We start from the raw sequence: 20091 nt of genomic DNA on the forward strand, positions 1-20091 counted from the left end.
AACAATAGATCAACTAATCCTATCAGAAGAAATCAATCAGAAAATAAAACGATCATTTATCAAAGAACATATGGCTACCATTCGAAGCAGCCCTTGTGTTTTCAGAGATCAGCTATTTCACGGTTCTTTACTACATTGAGTATTCAGCGTTCTTGGCACTCAGAAGTCGCAAACAATTATTTTACACTTCTTTTAATAATGTGGTTGATAATGGAATTCAAATGATTATTCTGTGTTTAGAAGTCTCTACAGAACCCAAATCCCTCCTACACTTATCTCACCCACAAACCCTCTCCAGTCCCTACCTGACCTACTTCCATCCCTCCTGCAATCCTCTACTGTGAATCAAAAGGCCTCCTGGGGAGGTCTCATTTTAGAACTCTCTTTTAAGATGAAATCCCTGAAATGCTTTTCATCAAGCAGATGCTGAGTAATAAATAATTGAAGCCCTGCTGTTCTCTTGTGTTCATTTTAGAGAAGGAAAGGATTGGAACCTCTGTCAGGTTTCTATAGCCGTGTGCCCCTAACTGAGGTCATTTCCCTTTGTTCCTGTTCTGTGTGACAATGGAGTTGATTTACTTAAACTGGAGAGTGCAAAATCTGGTGTAGCTGTGCATGGTAGCCAATCAGCTATATATATATATATATATATATATATATATATATATACACACACACACGTTGGTTTACCGGAATTATGGCTGAAGATATTAGCCATAACCCCCAAATTGTTTTTTTTTTTCAGCCGGCAGCTGGATTTCTCTTGAAAGCATTCCCAGCAGCGCTGGAGTGCTTTCAGAAGTGGCGGGAGGGGACTCCTACCCCCCGTTTGGTCATCAGCAGTATATAGCGGTCTTGTGACTTCTATCAGTGTCTGATTAAAGCTTGTAGGAGGAATCTTCATTCTCGTCTGACTGTCCTTTGAGGCTGCAGGACCCCTGACCCTCTCTGTCTGGACAGTACTGATTGGCTCTGTGCTGATCACATGCACTCTCTCAAGAAAAAAAAAAAAAACTCTCTAGTAATATACACCAAACTGAGCATGAGCAGCTTGCCCGCAAGGCTCTGTTCCATCAGGAGATTAATTGGGGACAATGGAAGAGGAGGATCAGAGAAGACATGGTCAAACAGCCTTGTTTACACAATGCACAGGATTAACCCCTTAGGTTCCACAGTAAGTATAACAAAGCGTGCTTTACTGCATATACACATGGGGGTTGATTTCACTGAAAATGCACTTGGAAGTGCAGTCGCTGTAGATCGCTGTAGATCTGAGGGAAAGCTCTGAAATGAGGTGAAGCTCTGCTGATTTTATCATCTAATCATGTGCAAGCAAAAATGCTGTTTTTTATTTTCATTGCATCTCCCCTCAGATCTACAAAGACTGCACTTCCAAGTACACTTGCAGTGCACTTCTAGTGCACTTGTAGTTAGGGTTGTCCCGATACCACTTTTTTAGGACCGAGTACAAGTACCGATACTTTTTTTCAAGTACTCGCCCATACCAATTACTGATACTTTTTTTTCTAATGTCACGTGACAGTGTTTTTTTTTTTTTGTTTTTTTTTACAAAGCTTTCTTTTTTTTGGGGGGGGGGGGGGGGAGGGGTGGACGGTGTCGGTGTGTTTTTTATTTACATTTTTATTATTTTTTACAATAATATTTTTTTTCATTATTTATTGCAATACTTTTTTTTTTTTTAATCAGCCCTGTTGGGGGGCTTTGGTGAGATATCAGGGGTCTTCACAGACCCCTAATATCTCCCCCTTGAGACAGAGAAAGAGACCAAGGATAGAAATTTCCTAGTCCCTTTCTCTGCAGCCTCAGCTGCACTGAAAATGAATGGAGAGAAGACAGCGGCTTCTCTCCATTCTTAAACTGAGACATCGTAATCACAGGAGGTTACAAATGTTTCAGTTATGTGAATGGACACAGTCAGCTGACTCTGTCCATACAGAAAAGGAAGAGTACACGGAGAGGGACAGCAGAACGGAGGGGGACAGAAGCAGAACGGAGGGGGACAGAAGCAGAACGGAGGGGGACAGAAGAAGAACGGAGGGGGACAGAAGAAGAACGGAGGGGGCATGGAGGAAGAACGGAGGGGGACAGCAGAACGGAGGGGGCATGGAGGAAGAACGGAGGGGGACAGAAGCAGAACAGAGGGGGACAGCAGAACGGAGGGGGCATGGAGGAAGAACGGAGGGGGACAGAAGCAGAACAGAGGGGGACAGCAGAACGGAGCGGGCATGGAGGAAGAACGGAGGGGGACAGAAGCAGAACGGAGGGTGCATGGAGGAAGAACGGAGGGAGACAGCAGAACGGAGGGGGACAGAAGCAGAACGGAGGGGGCATGGAGGAAGAACGGAGGGGGACAGCAGAACGGAGGGGGCATGGAGAAAGAACGAACGGAGGGGGGCGGCAGAACGGCATGAAGGTGGATGCGGTGACAGTCAGCGGTGATCGTGTGTGGGAAAGCACCGATCACCTCTGTATAAATTTCACTAAAGCAGTTGAAAGCCATTGGGGGGGAAGCTTGTAACTCCCCCACGCACTGATCACTGCTGACTGTCCAGGTATCAGGTGAAGCATTGGGAGCATTTGCCCGAATACAAGTACTCGGGCAAATGCTAGGTATTGGTATCGGGACAACCCTACTTGTAGTGCAAAGTGGATTTACCCTTAGTAAATAACCCCCACTGATTTTACTTTTGTGGGTTTAGTAACACTTTAACTTTTATTTTTCCCATCAACTAGCGGACATGTTTTTTATACGGGGGGGGGGGGGTTATGATTTTTTTTTGGTGACAGGTTCACTTTAATGAGACATCTAGGGTTTAAAAGATCCGACATGTCTCCCCTCTGCTCCACTGAATGTAATGCAATGATGGCCAGGGAAACTCTCAACAGGGACCCGGAAGTGACGTCAGGAGTCACTTCGGGTCAACAACTAGAAGGGGAGGAGAGCAGATGGGTGTCCACTCTCCTCCCTCCCCTCTACCTGAGGCTGGAGGGATGGTCTGCAGGAGCCTTTGTATTATACCTGTTATGAGCTGATTGCAGTTGCAATACTTTGCAGGCTTAAATGCAAAAAAAAAAAAAAAAAAACTTATACATGCACATTTTTTTTTTTTTTTTTTATACAAAAGGTTGAATATGCCTTTAAGCCCATTAAAGCTCTTAAGATGTGTTATTACCAAGACTTGTATAGACGGGTACAGGAATACTACAAAATGACACAGTGTTTGATCTACTTTATGATTACTATTTGTAATAAACCGATATAAATAGACTATATTTTACAGCAATCATACACTGGATAATGCAGCATAAGTTTATCACCACCATTTGAATTTCCAAAACATAACAAGAATTCATGCGAAGTAAGAATATGTAAAGGGCAGAAATTCTGTAATACATTCAGTCATAGCTATGCAACCTATAAAAAGGTACCCTGATATACTCTCTACCAGTCTGAAATAAAATATAATGAAAATGAAAATAAAAAATATATATATATACAAAAGAAAAGTATATGTCTGGTGCTAAATTGTCAGAAGGATGCTACCTGTAATTTGAAAAGATGCTTAAATACTTTCCCCACCAACAAAAATATAAAAACATTTTTTTCATATTTAAATCTAACAGAAGTGTGGGCTTCCTGGGTTAAATCTATGTTTATATAAGTCCTATGTTAATAATTAAAGCTTTGGTATATACTCTAAGGAGGTCCAATCACATAGTTGTGTCTAGGCTTTCTTGAAGTGCTTAGAGTTATAGTGCGCCCTCATGTCTTTTCGCAAGTTAAATTTTGCACCGCAAACTCCACAAGTATAGAGGTGGGTGTCCATATGCTGCTCTAGCTGGTCGTTACTTGGGAAAATCTGAAAGCACACCTGACATATCGTTTCTCCAGCTGCTAAATGGGATATCATGTGGCGTACGTGATCATGTTTACGAAAATTTCCCTGGTCGCAAAGCGAGCAAACGTATCTAGCCATGCCAGTGTGCATGTCGTTATGTAACCTTAGCTGCCGCTCCCTTAAAAACTGCTTCCCACAGGTTTGGCATGAAAATTGCTTTTCCTTGGTGTGCACGGTATAATGTTCCCGTAAGTGACAACGTTGGTAGAAGCCTTTGCCACAGATGTCGCAGAAGTGTTTTCTCCGATGGTCCCGATCATTGTCTTCAGAAACTGAACTCCTGTAGACGTCATGCTCCATACACTGGGACATGTGTTCCACTACCTGGTTTTCAGACTCAAAACGTTGGCCGCAATTAGGACAACGATAAGGGCAGGAGGAATGTTTATAGACCTGTTTTGGTGTACTAACAGTGCCCTCGTTTAGGTCATCCCACATGTCTACTAATACCTCTCCAACTGCAGAGGACTCTTCCATGCCATCTCCAAAGTGAACTCTGTCCTCCATGTTCCTCTCGTGATTCTCAAAAGCCTCCTGGGGTTCCCCACATCTCTGAGCGTGCTCTTGCAACTGTCTGCCTTTTACTAGAATTTGGCCGCACTTACCGCAGGCACATATATTTTCTATATGTTTGGCTAGGTAATGAGATGAGAGGTCCTGCTCATTAAGAGTCAAACCACAAAGTTCACATGATATCTCTGATGTACGCTCAGTGGCGTTACTTCTTTTCCTACTTGAGCACCTCAGATTTTTTCTATAGCCCGCAAACATCATCTGGGAGTTCATAGCCATGTTATCATTCCTTTGGTTACATGGTATACCAATGTAGTAAGCTCCTTCATCAGCTTCATCATCTAAATCATCAATATCAGAAGATTCCAAATAATCTTTGTCAGAGATCTTAACAATATTGATGTCATCCATTTCTGCCAAGGAATTCTCATCAGATTCGATTTTGATGATAACTGGGTTTTTCTTGGTAGTGTCTATCGTGTCTCCCTTCATCTGGTCCAAGGTGGCTCCAGAGTCTTTTGTACTTTCAGCAGCTTCTTCCATTGGTTGACTGGAGTCCACTTTGTTCACGTTGTCTTGCGAGGGTGAAAACTTTGACACCGGTGATTCGCTTCCACTCTGGCTCTGCTCATTGCTATTCTGTTCCCTGCCGTGAAAAAAAAGCCTGTTGGTGCAAGTTTGAGCATGCTCATCCAGCAGCTTTTCGCAACTGAATACAAATCCACAACCCTCACAAGTATAGCTACGTCCAAAGCGCCTTGTTCCACGTTCTCTGGTGTTATGCACCTTTGGCGAAGGCGTCTTTTTGCACAAACTCCTAGTTGATTGCCGGCTGTGATGCGGCAGATTGTTTTCAGCCTGTTTTTCCGGCACTGCGTTTGTCGATAAGGCCGACTCTGAGGTATATTTGCCTGGTTCCTCTTCAGTCTTTGCCGTGTGTTCTTCATACATACGCACTCCGAAGACCATTTTACTACTTAGACTACTAGATGCAGAAGAGGAACATTTAATGGAGGAATCCATATCTTGTATTTCTTCCAAGCAGTCTGGGATAACATATAGTTGCAGGTAAGTCATGGCATGCTTTAGCTGTTCGAAATTTTCTGGAGCAGTCATTATTTTACCCAGATACATGAACTGCAGGATGAGGTCAAAACAATCCGGACTGATCTTTGTGTTAGTGAGGTTGATTTGCGCCATGCTATGCTGATGATTGATGAACATCATTTTGAAGTAGGAGCTGCAGGCTGCCAGGACCGCCTTGTGAGCTTGGAAGTAGATGTCATTGATCGAGATGCAACAGTCGCAGAGAAATCCCCATTCTCTCTGATTGTAGAGTTGCTGCAGCACATAACTACAATGGCTTGATTTACCCATCATCTTGGTTTTCCAACAATACCTTCAAAAAAAAAAAAGAAAAAAGGAAAAACAGTTTATGAAGGGACCAGTACTGAAAAAAAGTACGCTAAGTAAATAGACACCAAACAGGCTACGCTTTTAAATTGTGCATTCCATGCAATGGCGACAAACTACGTATATTATATCATTCATAGGCGGCGCTTTAAATGCCTGTACAGGTTTCCACTTTAATTTTTTTTTTTTTTAAGTAAGCACCCCTTATGATACCAAAAAAAAGCAGGTCATCTTTACTGAGATATTTGGGGTCTCTCATTTGCCCTTAAAGGGGATGTAAACACTCATTTTTTAAAATAAAAATAACAAACATGCCTATACTTACCTGCTCTGTGCATTCTTTTTGCACAAAGCAGCCCCAATCCTCTTCTTTTGGGATGCCCTGCCAGCGCTCCAGACCCCTACTCTTCATCAGGTGCCCCCATGGAAAGCCGCTTTCCCTGGGGGCACCCATGTGGGCTTACTCCCGAGTCCCGCTGCTGAGTCCATTGACACAGACAGCGGGACTTGGCCCTGTCCCCCACTCACGTGTCACTGGATTTGATTGACAGCAGCGGGAGCCAATGGCACAGCCAAAAGCGCCTACAATGGGCATGTGAGCATCACAACTGGAACACGGTAAATGGGTGTCCCCATTGACCACTCACGCTCTGAAGGTGTGGGATGGATTGAATGGGAATTTGGTTCTGGCGCCTTCGACATCTCTGTTGGTGCTGATAGGCGGTTACCCTTGGTTTCCCCCTGGGGAGTGGCTGTCCTTCTTTGAAACCTGGGTGAGTGACAGGGGTCTTAGTTTGGCACGTTTTGTAGAGGATCACACATTAGCTCCTCTAACCCCCCTCAGGAAACGATATGGCAGCTTCCCCTTTGATTTCTGGAGGCATTGTCAACTGGCTGCTTTCGTCAATACGCGACATAGAAACTCACAGATTAGGACTACTCTCACTGAATTTTAAAACCTATGGGCAGCTACCCTGTTTCCCCGAAAATAAGACCTAGTTTGACTGTCGGTGATGGCTGCAATATAAGCCCTACCTCCCAAATAAGCCCTACCCTGTTTCCCCAAAAATAAGCCCTACCCTGAAAATACGACCTACAAGGACTTTAACTACAGCTTATTTTGGGGGTAGGGCTTATATTGCAGCCATCACCGACAATCACGCTAGGTCTTATTTTCGGGGAAACAAGGTAGCGACCCCCTGCCCCATATGATCTCAGCCCTCTGTAAGATGCTAGAGGCAGCTAAATCTAGCCCAAAACCCTTTTTTTGTGAGATAATGGGAGCGCGACCTCCAGAGTGATTTCACAAACGGTTGCATCATCTGTACCGCATGACACACTCTAGTTCCGTAGACTCCAAAACACAGGAGAATAACTATAAACTTTTATCAAGGTGGTAAAGGGTACCTTCGTCTATTGCTCAAATGTATCCCTCCTCCTCTGATCTGTGTTGGAGGGGATGTGGGCAGAAGGGAACATTCCTACATATATGGTGGGAGTGTCCAATTTTGACACCGTTTTGGTCATTGGTTAGCAGGCACATATCTGATGGCCTCAGTATAGATGTCCTTGCTTCACCAAAACATTTTCTATTCCACATCCCACCCATCCCTGTTCCTCGCTATAAACTTAGTGCTCTCCCTCACCTCCACAATGCTGCAAAACGTCTTATACCAGTACATAGGAAAAGTCCACACATCCCGAGCAAGCAGGACTGGTTGGGGAAGGTGAGGGAGATCATGGAGGCGGAGGAGTGGCTTGCTACCTATAAAAGGTACTCGAGAACGATTTGATTCTACTTGGCCGGCCTGGAGGGATCATGTACATGGCTCGGCGCCAGTCTCGTCATGCCTAGATGTTGCATTGCTGGCACTGGCAGACCCTGCCTTTAAGCGACTTGTCCAAGCAGACCAACACCCTACGGTCAACAGCCCTACTATTGTCGTACCTATTCAACTGATGAACCAGGTGTGAACCTCTTGATCACTTTGCATATTTTATACATTCCTGTTATGGACCTATAAGCGGTAGTTTGTTTTACGTCAGTTCATGGTACCTCACAAGGTCATATGCCTTAGACAATCTTTGAGTTATGTAAACACTACTTATCATTTATAGTTAAGATTGGGTTCCTCCTATTCTCTCCTGGCAGGTGAGAGAGGTCTGTCCACATGGAGCGAATGTCTTGGACAGCGAAGGAATCCCTGCCTTGGGAATATGTTGACATATCTCATGGTTTCATTTCCAGATTTCCTTGGACCATGTATGACGACCTTGTTCTATTCTTTTTTTTTTTACTATTATTGCTTTTTGATGTTTTGTCAAATATACTAAGTAATTTTATACAAAAAAAAAAAAGAACTGGAACACGGATCAATGGAAGAAGGTGGCCTGGTCTGATTAATCATGTTTTCTTTTACATCATGTGGATGGCTGGCTGCTCGTGTGTCTCTTACTTTACCTGTGATTGACAGCCTCAAATATGTACCTGTGTGCTGTGTGGATGGGGGGGTGTCCCTTCCCTCCAATCAGCTCTCACTGATGTAACTTCAGCTCCCCACCCCCTGCTTTTCAAAGCTGAGAGATCCTGTATAAAGTCTGCACTTTGAACGAATGTAGAGAAGAGAAGACTGCAGATAAACATGTAAAACTTATAAAAGGAGGATTTGTTTTATCTCTGTGTATCACCTGGGGCCAGTCACTTCACTGGGTATATGTAAGGGTTTACAACCACTTTAACCACTTCACAGTCACGCTATAGGCAAAAGACGGCTACAGTGCGGGCTTACTTTGCCGGAACGGCGCCCATGTATGTTTTGCCGCGATCGCACAGCGCGTTCTGTGATCGCTGAGTCCTTTGGACCCAGTTGATTACAGAATGTGGTAAAGGGCCAATCACAGCAGCCCTTTACCACGTGATCAACTGTGTTCAATAACAGCTGACCATGGCTGTAAACGCAAGCCGGTTATCGGCCTTTCTTTCCTCTCGCTGACAGCCTGAGGAGAGGAGAAGAGAGCTGATAACCGGCCTGTGTTAAAGGGACATTGGCACAGATAATCAGGGAACTGATTATCAGTGTCCTGATTATCAGTGCAGTCCCAACAGTGCCCACCAGTGCTGCCAATCAGTGCCTCATTAGTGCTGTCTATCAGTGCCACCTACCAGTGCCCATCAGTGCAGCCTCATTAGGGCACATCACTTAAAGCGGAGTTCTGCATAAAAAAAATAAAATAAAAGTCAGCAGCTACAAATACTGCAGCTGCTGACTTTTAATAATCAGACACTTACCTGTCCCAGGGTCCAGCGATGCGGGGGAATGAAGCCCCGCTAGTCTCCCCCTTCTCTCTGCGGCGCCGACATTGTAACTGTGGCACCCACTGCACATGCATGAGCCGCGCCGCTCACCGTAACTGGCCGGACAAACATCACCCGGGACCTGCGACGTGCCCCAGATGGGGGAAGAGGTGATCTCCCTTCAGGTGCCGCGGTGCGCTGGGAGGAAGTGGGAGCTACCCTCTGAAAAGAGGGTACCACCCCCCCCCCCCAAAAAAAAAAAAAAAAATGACATGCAAATGTGGCTTGTCAGGGGGTCACCTCCCTTAAAGCGGAAGTTCCATTTTTGGGTGGAACTCCGCTTTAAGGAGAAAAATGACCTGTTTGCAAAATTATATAACTATGAAAAATGTTTTTTTTTTTTTTTTTCCAAAATTTTCAGTCTTTTTTTGTTTAGCAAAAAATAAAAAACCCAGTGGTGATTAAATATCACCAAATGACAGCTCTATTTGTGTGTAAAAAAAAATGATAAAAATTGTGTTTGGGTACAGTGTGCGCAATTGTCAAAGTGCCACAGCGCTGAAAGCTCAAAATTGGGCTGGGCAGGAAGGGGGTGTAAGTGCCCGGTAGTCAAATGGTTAAGAAGGAGACTACTGTCTCAGGATGTGGGGTCCTTGGTGACTCACTTGACTTATGCACGCAACATTCACTCCAAAGGCTGACCAGACCCACATGGCTGACCTACGTTGTGGACACTTTGTAGTGCAGCTATTAATGTTAAGGTAACCAATGCCTAAAGCATGCATCCTGGCAACTCAGAATATACACTGAATTTACACATACTTGTTGTGCATCAGTTTAGATTCCACTATGGGTTCTAAAACAGGTCCGACTGTGGGGTGTTCTGTAAAGGTGTGCTTAGAGAAGGTACACTTGGGTTCCCAGTACTGATTGTCTATTTGATAAGAGTCTCCATATGCAAACAAAAGGCAAAGGCAATGCAAATACAGTCAAATGATCGGTGTACAAGTACCCTGGAAAAGCACTGGACAGGTGTGTTATATAATGCAAACCGGGAACAGGTTATCTGAACATTAAACAATACAACTCCATTATAGGGGAGGTGTGTGCTTGTAATAAAAGCCCCCGCTTGGGATATCTTCCTAGGCATAGGCTTCTTCCAAACAGTCGACAGGCTAGGAAAGGTGATCGGTGGTGGAATCACTTTTCAAATCCCTAGAGCTGGGCTTTAGGTGGACAAGAGGTAATATTGCTGCCTCTGAAAGCCTGCTTATCAACCCCAATGAGGATTGTACATTGATATGCCCTGGTGCAAACTCCGGGGTGGGGGCGGGGGGGTGGGTGTTTGGACATGGCTGCAGTTGCAGTATGATCCCTCTGACATGAACTACTTACCAACTGGAGAAATATTTTACATTTTTGCACACGTTAGGATGTGTATTTTGCTGGAAATTACTGTACACCCCCCATCAAAGTATATTTTTTCTGAAAGCCGAGACCCTTGAGAATAAAATGGTGGTTGTTGCAACCTTTTATGTCACACGACATTTGCGCAGTTATTTCTCAAATGCATTTTTAGGAACAAATGTATTTAAGTGCAAACAGTGGGGCTGAGTTTACCAAAACTGGAGAGTGCAAAATCAAGTGCAGCTCTGCATAGAAACCAATCAGCTTCCAGATTTTTTTTTCTCAAAGCTTAAAGGGTAAGTTCACCTTTACAGAAAATCTGTAAGGTGAACTTACACTGGATCCCCACCCCCCTCCCCCCCTCCCCCACGATCACTTGCTGTGACACATTTGGTTGCCGCTTCACCAGTCCAGGGATTTGAAATCCCAACGGCTTAATCTACTAAATGTACCTCGTAAGGGCATGTATAGGAGGCATTCTAATTAGTCGGTGCCATCACATGGACAGCGCCAACCAATCAGAACCCGCCTAGCCCGGGATATTTCCCCCACACACAGATGTCCCCTCCCCCCCTTCTATATACCAAACTGATGCCTCCTCCCTCCCCCCTCCTATATATATACCACATTGATATCCCCCCCTGTGTATACAGTGCTTTCAAAAAGTATTCATACCCCTTGACATTTTCCACATTTTGTCATGTTACAACCAAAAACGTAAATGTATTTTATTGGGATTTTATGTGATAGACCAACACAAAGTGGCACATAATTGTGAAGTGGAAGGAAAATGATAAATGGTTTTCAAGATTTTTTACAAATAAATATGTGAAAAGTGTGGTGTGCATTTGTATTCAGCCCCCCTGAGTCAATACTTTGTAGAACCTCCTTTCACTGCAATTACAGCCGCAAGTCTTTTTGGGGATGTCTGTACCAGCTTTGCACATCTAGAGAGTGACAATTCTGCCCATTCTTCTTTGCAAAATAGCTCAAGCTCTGTCAGATTGGGTGGAGAGCGTCTGTGAACAGCAATTTTCAAGTCTTGCCACAGATTCTCAATTGGATTTAGGTCTGGACTTTGACTGGAACATTCTAACACATGAATATGCTTTGATCTAAACCAGGGATTTGCAATTAGCGGACCTCCAGCTGTTGCAAAACTACAAGTCCCATCATGCCTCTGCCTCTGGGTGTCATGCTTGTGGCTGTCAGAGTCTTGCTATGCCTCATGGGACTTGTAGTTCTGCAACAGCTGGAGGTCCGCTAATTGCATATGCCTGATCTAAACCATTTCTTTGTAGCTCTGGCTTTATGTTTAGGGTCGTTGTCCTGCTGGAAGGTGAACCTCCGCCCCCGTCTCAAGTCTTTTGCAGAATCTTAACAGGTTTTCTTCTAAGATTGCCCTGTATTTGGCTCCATCCATCTTCCCATCAACTCTGACCAGCTTCCCTGTCCCTGCTATAGAAAAGCATCCTCACAACATGATGCTGCCACCACCATGTTTCACGGTGGGGATGGTGTGTTCAGGGTAACGTGCAGTAGAGGTCGACCGATATATCGGCCGATATTTGGCGTTTTTTACTTAATCGGCATCAGCCGATTGTGCTGATAAAAAAGGCCGATTATAACTTCAGCCGTGACTTGCAAATGACTTCTGTAATAGAAGTTAATGCAAGTTGCCTGAAGTTATCTGTGGAGAGGATTCTCTCCTCCTCTGGGCAGCCTGCCAAGTCTGATAAGAAGATACATTGTATCTTTCAGGTTCTTTTTATCAATGAGCTGAACTCTGTGTGTAGAAGTTCTCAGTTTAACCATTTAAAGACTAAATCTTTTCTGACACTTGTTGCTTACAAGTAAAAATCCTGTATTTTCTGCTAGAAAATCACTTAGAACCCCCAAACATTATATATATTTTTTTAGCAGAGACCCTAGGGAATAAAATGGTGATTGTTGCAATATTTTATGTCACACGGTATTTGCGCAGCGGTCTTTCAAACGCAATTTTAAAAAAATACAGTAATGAATTAAAAAAAAAAACCTAAGCAGTAAAGTTAGCCCATTTTTTTTCGTCCAAAAGTTTTGATTACCTGTTTTTGTGTATTTATTATTTAAGATATATATATATTTTTTTTTTCTAAATTATACATACAAGTGAACTGATTGAAGGTTTGTTTTGTTTAATGTGTAAATGAAAAAAAATTTCTGTATTACTTAAGGCTGCTTTCACACTGGAGCGGCAGGCGTTGATGGTAAAACACTGCTAGTTTTAGCGGCGCTTTACCGTCATTTTAGAGGCACTATTCGGCTGCTAGCGGGGCGCTTATAACCCAGCTAGCGGCCGAGGAAGGGGTTAAATGCGCCCCTGAAGCGCCGCTGCCAAAACGCTTTGCAGGCGCTTCGGCAGCGGTGCGCATTCATTTCAATGGGCAGGAGTGGTGGAGGAGTGGAATACACCGCTCCAAAGATGCCGCTTGCAGGACTTTTTTTTACATCCTGCCAGCGCATCGCCTCAGTGTGAAAGCACTCGGGATATCACACTGAGACTACAGGGGGGGGGCGTTTTACAGGCACTTTACAGGCGCTATTTTTAGCCCAAAAGCGCCTGAAAAACGCCCCAGTGTGAAAGGGGTCTAACTTTTAGATTTTATGAGATGAAGGGAAAAAAGAAAGGAAAATAAAAAAATCGGCCAAATATATCGGCCCAAAAAAATCGGCATCACATATCGGCCATCGGCCACCGAGATTTCTAAATATCGGCATCGGCCAGAGAAAAACCCATATCGGTCGACCTCTAATGTGCAGTGTTAGTTTTCCTCACATAGTGTTTTGCTTTTAGGCCAAAAAGTTGAATTTTGGTCTCATCTGACCAGAGCACCTTCTTTTACATATTTGCTGTGTCCCCCACATGGCTTCTCGCAAACTGCAAACGAGACTTCTTATGGCTTTCTTTAACCACTTCCCGCCCGCCCTATGGCGGATTGACTTCCGGGAAGTGGTTCTGTTATCCTGACTGGACGTCATATGACGTCCAGCAGGATAACATGCCGCCGCGCGCCCACGGGGGCGCACATCACGGCGATCGGTGGATCGGTGTGTCAGTCTGACACACCGCTACACCGATCCTGGTAAAGTGCCTCCAGGGGAGGCTCTTTACCACGTGATCAGCCGTGTCCAATCACGGCTGATCACGCTGTCAATAGGAAGAGCCGTTGATCGGCTCTTCCTCACTCCCGTCTGACAGAAGCGAGTAGAAGAGAGCCGATCGGCGGCTCTCCTGGCGGGGGGGTCTGCGCTGATTGTTTATCAGCGCAGCCCCCCCTCAGATCACCACACTGGACCACCAGGGATCGCCACTAGGACCACCAGGGAAGGGGCAACATGTGGATGGCCAGGTATGTACCCCATGGCCATCCACATGTGCCCAATCTGTGCCAATCAGTGCCCACAAATGAGCACTGATTGGCACCATTATGTTGCAGTGATGCCCAGCAATGCCACCCTTAGGGGCATCACTGCAAATAAGCAGTGTAATGAGTGCCACCCATCAGTGTCCATCGGTGCCACCTGTCAGTGCCCACCTATCAGTGCCCATCTGTGCCAACTATCAGTGCCACCCATAAGTAACCAATGCCACCTATGAGTGCCCATCAATGCCACCTATGAGTGCCCATCAGTGCCACCTATGAGTGCCCATCGGTGCCGCATACCAGTGCCACCTATCAGTGCCCATCAGTGCCACCTCATTGGTGCCACTTAATCGGTGCCCATCAGTGCCGCCGTATCAGTGCCTGTCAGTGCAGCCATATCAGTGCCCGTCATTGAAGAAGAAAACGTACTTATTTACAAAAAGTTTTAACAGAAACAAAGAAACTTGTTTTTTTTCTAAATTTTCGGTCTTTTTTTATTTGTTGCGCAAAAAATAAAAACCGCAGAGGTGATCAAATACCACCAAAAGAAAGCTCTATTTGTGGGAACAAAATGATAAAAAAAATTGTTTGGGTACAGTGTAGCATGACCGCGCAATTGTCATTCAAATTGCGACAGCTCTGAAAGCTGAAAATTGGCCTGGGCGGGAAGGTGTCTAAGTGCCTGGTATTGAAGTGGTTAAGCAATGGCTTTCTTTTTGCCACTCTTCCATATGGGTACTTTCACACTGGGACAGGGGGGCCTTAACATTAAAGCACTGCTAGTTTTAGCCGTGCTTTTCGGCCTCTAGCGGGACGCTTTTAACCCCCACTAGCGGCCGAGGAAAGAGTTAAAAGCGCCGCTGCCGAAGCGCTTTGTAGGTTCTTCGGCATCCTGCAAAAACTTGGGCTTTCACACTGGGGAGGCGGGAGAGGCTCTTTACAGGCGCTATTTCTAGCGCTAAAGCGCCCCAGTGTGAAAGGGGTCTGAAGACCAGATTTGTGGAGAGCACAACTAATAGTTGTCCTGTGGACAGATTCTCCCACCTGAGCTGTGGATCTCTGCAGCTCCTCTAGAGTTACCATGGGCCTCTTGGCGGCTTCTCTGATTAATGTTCTCCTTGCCCAGCCAGTCAGTTTAGGTGGATGGCCATGTCTTGGTAGGTGCTCCGCGAGATGTTCTAAGCTTGGGATATTTTTTTATAACCTAACCCTGCTTAAAACTTCTCCACAACTTTACCCCTGACCTGTCTGGTGTGTTCCTTGGCCTTCATGATGCTGTTTGTTCACTAAGGTTCTCTAACAAACCCCGGAGGGCTTCATGGAACAGCTGTACATAGTAAGGTTGAATAAAGACACAGTCCATCCAGTTCAACCTGAGTGAGTGTGGGTGTGTGTCTACAATTGTCCCTATCCCTGTACATTGTGTCTCATTAAGATGCTCATCTATTATATCATTATTTATTTAAGGTACCCATATAGAGCTGTCAATTTACACAGCACTCCACACATACATTGCTCCCTACCCTCAAGGAGCCCACAATCCAAGGTCCCCAACTCACATTCATACACTAGGGCCAATATTGGACAGGATCCAATTAACCTACCAGCATGTCTTTGGAGTGTGGGAGGAAACCGGAGTACCCGGAGGAAACCCACGCAGGCACAGGGAGAACATGCAAACTCCAGACAGGTAGTGTCGTGGTTGGGATTTGAACCAGCGACCCTTCTTACTGCTAGGTGAGAGTGCTACCCACTACACCACTGTGCTGCCAGTAAATTACACACAGGCAGACTATTTACCACACTGATGATGTCCCCCTCCTGTGTATATACCACACTGATGCCCCCCCTACTGTGTATATACACCACACTGATGTCCCCCCTCCTGTGTATATACACCACACTGATGTCCCCCCTCCTGTGTATATACACCACACTGATGTCCCCCCCCTCCTGTGTATATACACCACACTGATGTCCCCCCCCTCCTGTGTATATACCACACTGATGTCCCCCCCCCTCCTGTGTATATACCACACTGATGTCCCCCCCCTCCTGTGTATATACCACACTGATGTCCCCCCCCTCCTGTGTATATACCACACTGATGTCCCCCCCCCTCCTGTGTATATACCACACTGATGTCCCCCCCTCCTGTGTATATACCACACTGATGTCCCCCCCTCCTGTGTATATACCACACTGATGTCCCCCCCCCCCTCCTGTGTATATACCACACTGATGTCCCCCCCTCCTGTGTATATACCACACTGATGTCCCCCCCTCCTGTGTATATACCACACTGATGTCCCCCCCTCCTGTGTATATACCACACTGATGTCCCCCCCCCCCTCCTGTGTATATACCACACTGATGTCCCCCCCTCCTGTGTATATACCACACTGATGTCCCCCCCCTCCTGTGTATATACCACACTGATGTCCCCCCCCCTCCTGTGTATATACCACACTGATGTCCCCCCCCTCCTGTGTATATACCACACTGATGCCCCCCCCCTCCTGTGTATATACCACACTGATGTCCCCCCCTCCAGTGTATATACCACACTGATGTCCCCCCCTCCAGTGTATATACCACACTGATGTCCCCCCCTCCTGTGTATATACCACACTGGTGATGTCCCCCTTCCTGTGTATATACCACACCGATGTCTCCCCTCCTGTGTATATAACACACTGGTGATGTCCCCCCCTCCTGTGTATAAACCACACTAATGCCCCCTCCTGTGTATACACCACACTGATGATGTCCCCCCCTCCTATGTATATACCACACTAATGCCCCCCCCTCCTATGTATATACCACACTGGTGATGTCCCCCCCTCCCCATGCCCAGTGCAGACATATGAAGTGTTGTGATCATGGCTCAGCTTGAGCTGTCATCGTGTGACGTCACATCCCCCGGTCGGCCAATCACAGCGCTTCTATGAGTTGCAACTTGTGTGACCCCGGCCTGTCAATCAAACCCCAGAACCGGGACCTGTCCGAACACCGGGACTCCTCCCCCCGTCCCGGGAGCGGGGAATAGTGGGGGGGGGGGGAGCGGTTGTCAGGGAGGACGGAGCGGACATACCTCGCTGCTGGGCCGGGGCTGCATGCAGATCGGTGTGTGTCCGGAGGTGGTGAGCGGAGCCCGCTGTGCACGGTGGCGGAGGGGTGCGGCCCGGAGCTGGCTCTGCACAACGTCCGGCCTGACCGCCCCCGATCAATGAAGCGGCACCGACTCCCTCCTTCCCCACCCCGGGAGAGGACGCTGCACCGAGCTTCTTCCGTCTGTGCGGAGATCTCACCGAGCGACACCTGCTGGACACACACAGCACTGCACCGCCTAAAGGGGGACTCCGCATAGAAACCTTCATAACCAGCACAGCCCGGCCTCCCCGAGCGCACAGCCTTATACCACTGGGGCTCATTATCATCACATGTGCTCCTGGCAGCCACTTACTTTTACTTTTTCAGTGCAGCTGTAGCGTCACATATGGCGACCCATCACATTTGGCTACCCGCTGGACTGCGCATGCTCGACGCCGCCATATGCGTTCCAACACTGTGGCAATCTGCGCTTGCGCAGAATTTTGTGGCCACACCCCTGAGTCCAGGTTCAAGCCCCGCCATCCAAGTGGACGTAGAATTAGATTATAATTATGCCGAGCGAAGCGTGGTGAGCCCGCAAGGGGCCCTGTGCCAAAGTGGTCTTACAACAGTGTCGGAACGCATATGGCGGCGTCGCGCATGCGCTCTCCAACGGGTAGCAAAATGTGATCGGTAGCCAAATGTGACGTGACACATCCCGTAGTGCTGCAAATCATCGCAATGTCACCTGTGATGATTTAATAAAGTTCTGTGAAAAAAAAAAGTAAAAATGCCGTACTGATGTATGAACATCAGACATTCCTGGGCGAAAAAAAAGAGAGGATATAAAAAAAAGAGAGGATATATAAAGAGGATATAAAAAAAAAGGATATAAAAAAATATATATAGAGAGAGAGGATAATAAAAAAAAAGAGAGAGAGGATATAAAAAAAGAGAGGATATATAGAGAGTATATATATATAGTATATATATATATATATAGGATATAGATCAGGGATATGCAATTAGCGGACCTCCAGCTGTTGTAAAACTACAAGTCCCATCATGCATCTGCCTCTGGGTGTCATGCTTGTGGCTGTCAGAGTCTTGCTATGCCTCATGGGACTTGTAGTTCTGCAACAGCTGGAGGTCCGCTAATTGCATATCCCTGATATAGAGGATATATATGTATAGCGCACGCACCCATTTGCGCATATACGTATTCGATCATAATAAAATCCAGCTTTCTTTATTCAAGTTCATTTGGTGTACGCATAGAAAAATACTGACCGCAACACAGATTTTTGTATTTTTTTATAACCTATACACAGTACAAGTTTACGCACCTGTGTGTACAGGCCCATTAGAAGCGATGGGCTGCATTTAGAGATCAGTGAAAAAACAAAATGCGCCTGAATGCCTAAAAACAAGATGTTCTTAGCAGTGGCGGCTGGTGTTCAATTTCCTTGGAGGGGGGCAGCCTGTGGGCCAACCAAACACCACTCCTCCCCCGCCCGTCACTTGATCACTGACCCTATCCAGGTCGCGGCTTCCCCGCCCCCCGAGCCCACCCATTTTGAAGCCAAGTAGAGCCTCAGGCTCTGATGTGCTTAAAAAAAAAACATTGGAATCCGTGTGTCCGGCGCCCCGCAAATAGATTAGCCACTTCCGGACCGCCGCGCGCCGATATACATCCTAACTTTGAAGTGGAATATGATTATGGCAGCAGCTAGCTGCCATAACCCCGATATCCTCGTCTTCAGCCGGCGGTCCAGTTTGCGATAATAGTGGTCTCTGCGGTGGATTCGCCGCAAGATCACTTTTATCGGCAGCGGAAGACGCCCCCCCCCCCTCCAGCCGCGCTCTGGTGCCCTCCGCTGCTTCAGGGCTGCCAACGGAAGCGATCGGGTCTTCGCCCTTGTTGGATATGGAGACGAGTGAGGGGAAGATGGCCCCCACCCATCTCCATACCATTGCTGGGCGGAAGCGACGTCAATACATCACCTCCGCCCATAGCTCCTAAAGGGCCATTTTTAAAAAAAAAAAATTTAAATGACAAATTTATTTATTTTTTATTTTTTTAGTGTAAATATGAGATCTGAGGTCTTTTTGACCCCAGATCTCATATATAAGAGGTCCTGTCGTGCTTTTTTTTCTATTACAAGGGATGTTTACATTCCTTGTAATAGGAAAAAAAGTGACAAAATATATATTTTTTAAAAGACCAGCATAAAAATACAAAATAAAAGGTAAAATATACTGTTTAAGGCCCCTTTCACACGATCGGCGCTCCATGTTAGCCTATGGAGCGACAGGTGTCAGCGGAGACATGTCCGCTGACATCCGACCCTGTCCGATCCGCAAAAAGCAGACAGATGGCTCTACGTCCGGATCCGTCGCTGGCGGATCGGATCGGGTGAGATCTGATGAAAACAGACATGCTGTCCGTTTTCATCCGATCTCTCCATAGGCGGCAGCGGCGCCTGACAAGCCCCTCCCCGCTCAGTGAGCAGAGAGGGACCTGTCATCCGCCGGCTCAGCGGAGATCAACGGAGAGATCTTCCGCTGAGCTGGCGGACCGAGGCGGGCTCTGTGGAAGCGGAGTCCGCCTCGTGTTAAAGGGGCCTAAGAAAAATAAAATTTTTTTTTAAAAGTGCCCCGTTCCGCCGAGCTCACGCGCAGAAGCGAACGCATACGTGAGTAGCGCCCATATATGAAAACAGTGTTCAAACCACACATGTGAGGTATCGCTGCAATCGTTAGGGTGAGAGCAATAATTCTAGCCCTAGACTTCCTCTGTAACTCAAAACATGCAACCTCTAGAATTTTTTAAATGTCACCTATGAAGATTTTTAAGGGTAAGTTTGTCGCCATTCCACGAGCAGGCGTAATTTTGAAGCGTGACATGTTGGGTATCAATTTACTCGTCGTAACATTATCTTTCACAATATAAAAAAAAAAAAAATGGGCTAACTTTACTGTTGTCTTACTTTTTAATTCAATAAAGTGTATTTTTAAAAAAAAAAGTGCTCTTGTAAGACCG

At 46.1% G+C, this 20091-nt stretch overlaps 1 protein-coding gene across 1 annotated transcript; it reads right to left on the minus strand.

Annotated features, from left to right (window-relative positions):
* Positions 1 to 3317: 3317 nt before the first annotated feature.
* On the minus strand, positions 3318 to 17291 carry ZBTB1 (zinc finger and BTB domain containing 1). The gene is made up of 2 exons (XM_073610290.1): positions 17050 to 17291; positions 3318 to 5832 (listed from the first exon to the last, which is right to left on the minus strand). The coding sequence occupies exon 2, from the start codon at positions 5811 to 5813 to the stop codon at positions 3747 to 3749; it is 2067 nt and encodes a 688-aa protein (XP_073466391.1). The 5' UTR covers positions 5814 to 5832; positions 17050 to 17291; the 3' UTR covers positions 3318 to 3746.
* Positions 17292 to 20091: the final 2800 nt, after the last annotated feature.

The sequence above is a fragment of the Aquarana catesbeiana genome, linkage group LG13 (assembly GCF_042186555.1).
Source record: "Aquarana catesbeiana isolate 2022-GZ linkage group LG13, ASM4218655v1, whole genome shotgun sequence".
Taxonomy (NCBI): Eukaryota; Metazoa; Chordata; class Amphibia; order Anura; family Ranidae; genus Aquarana; species Aquarana catesbeiana.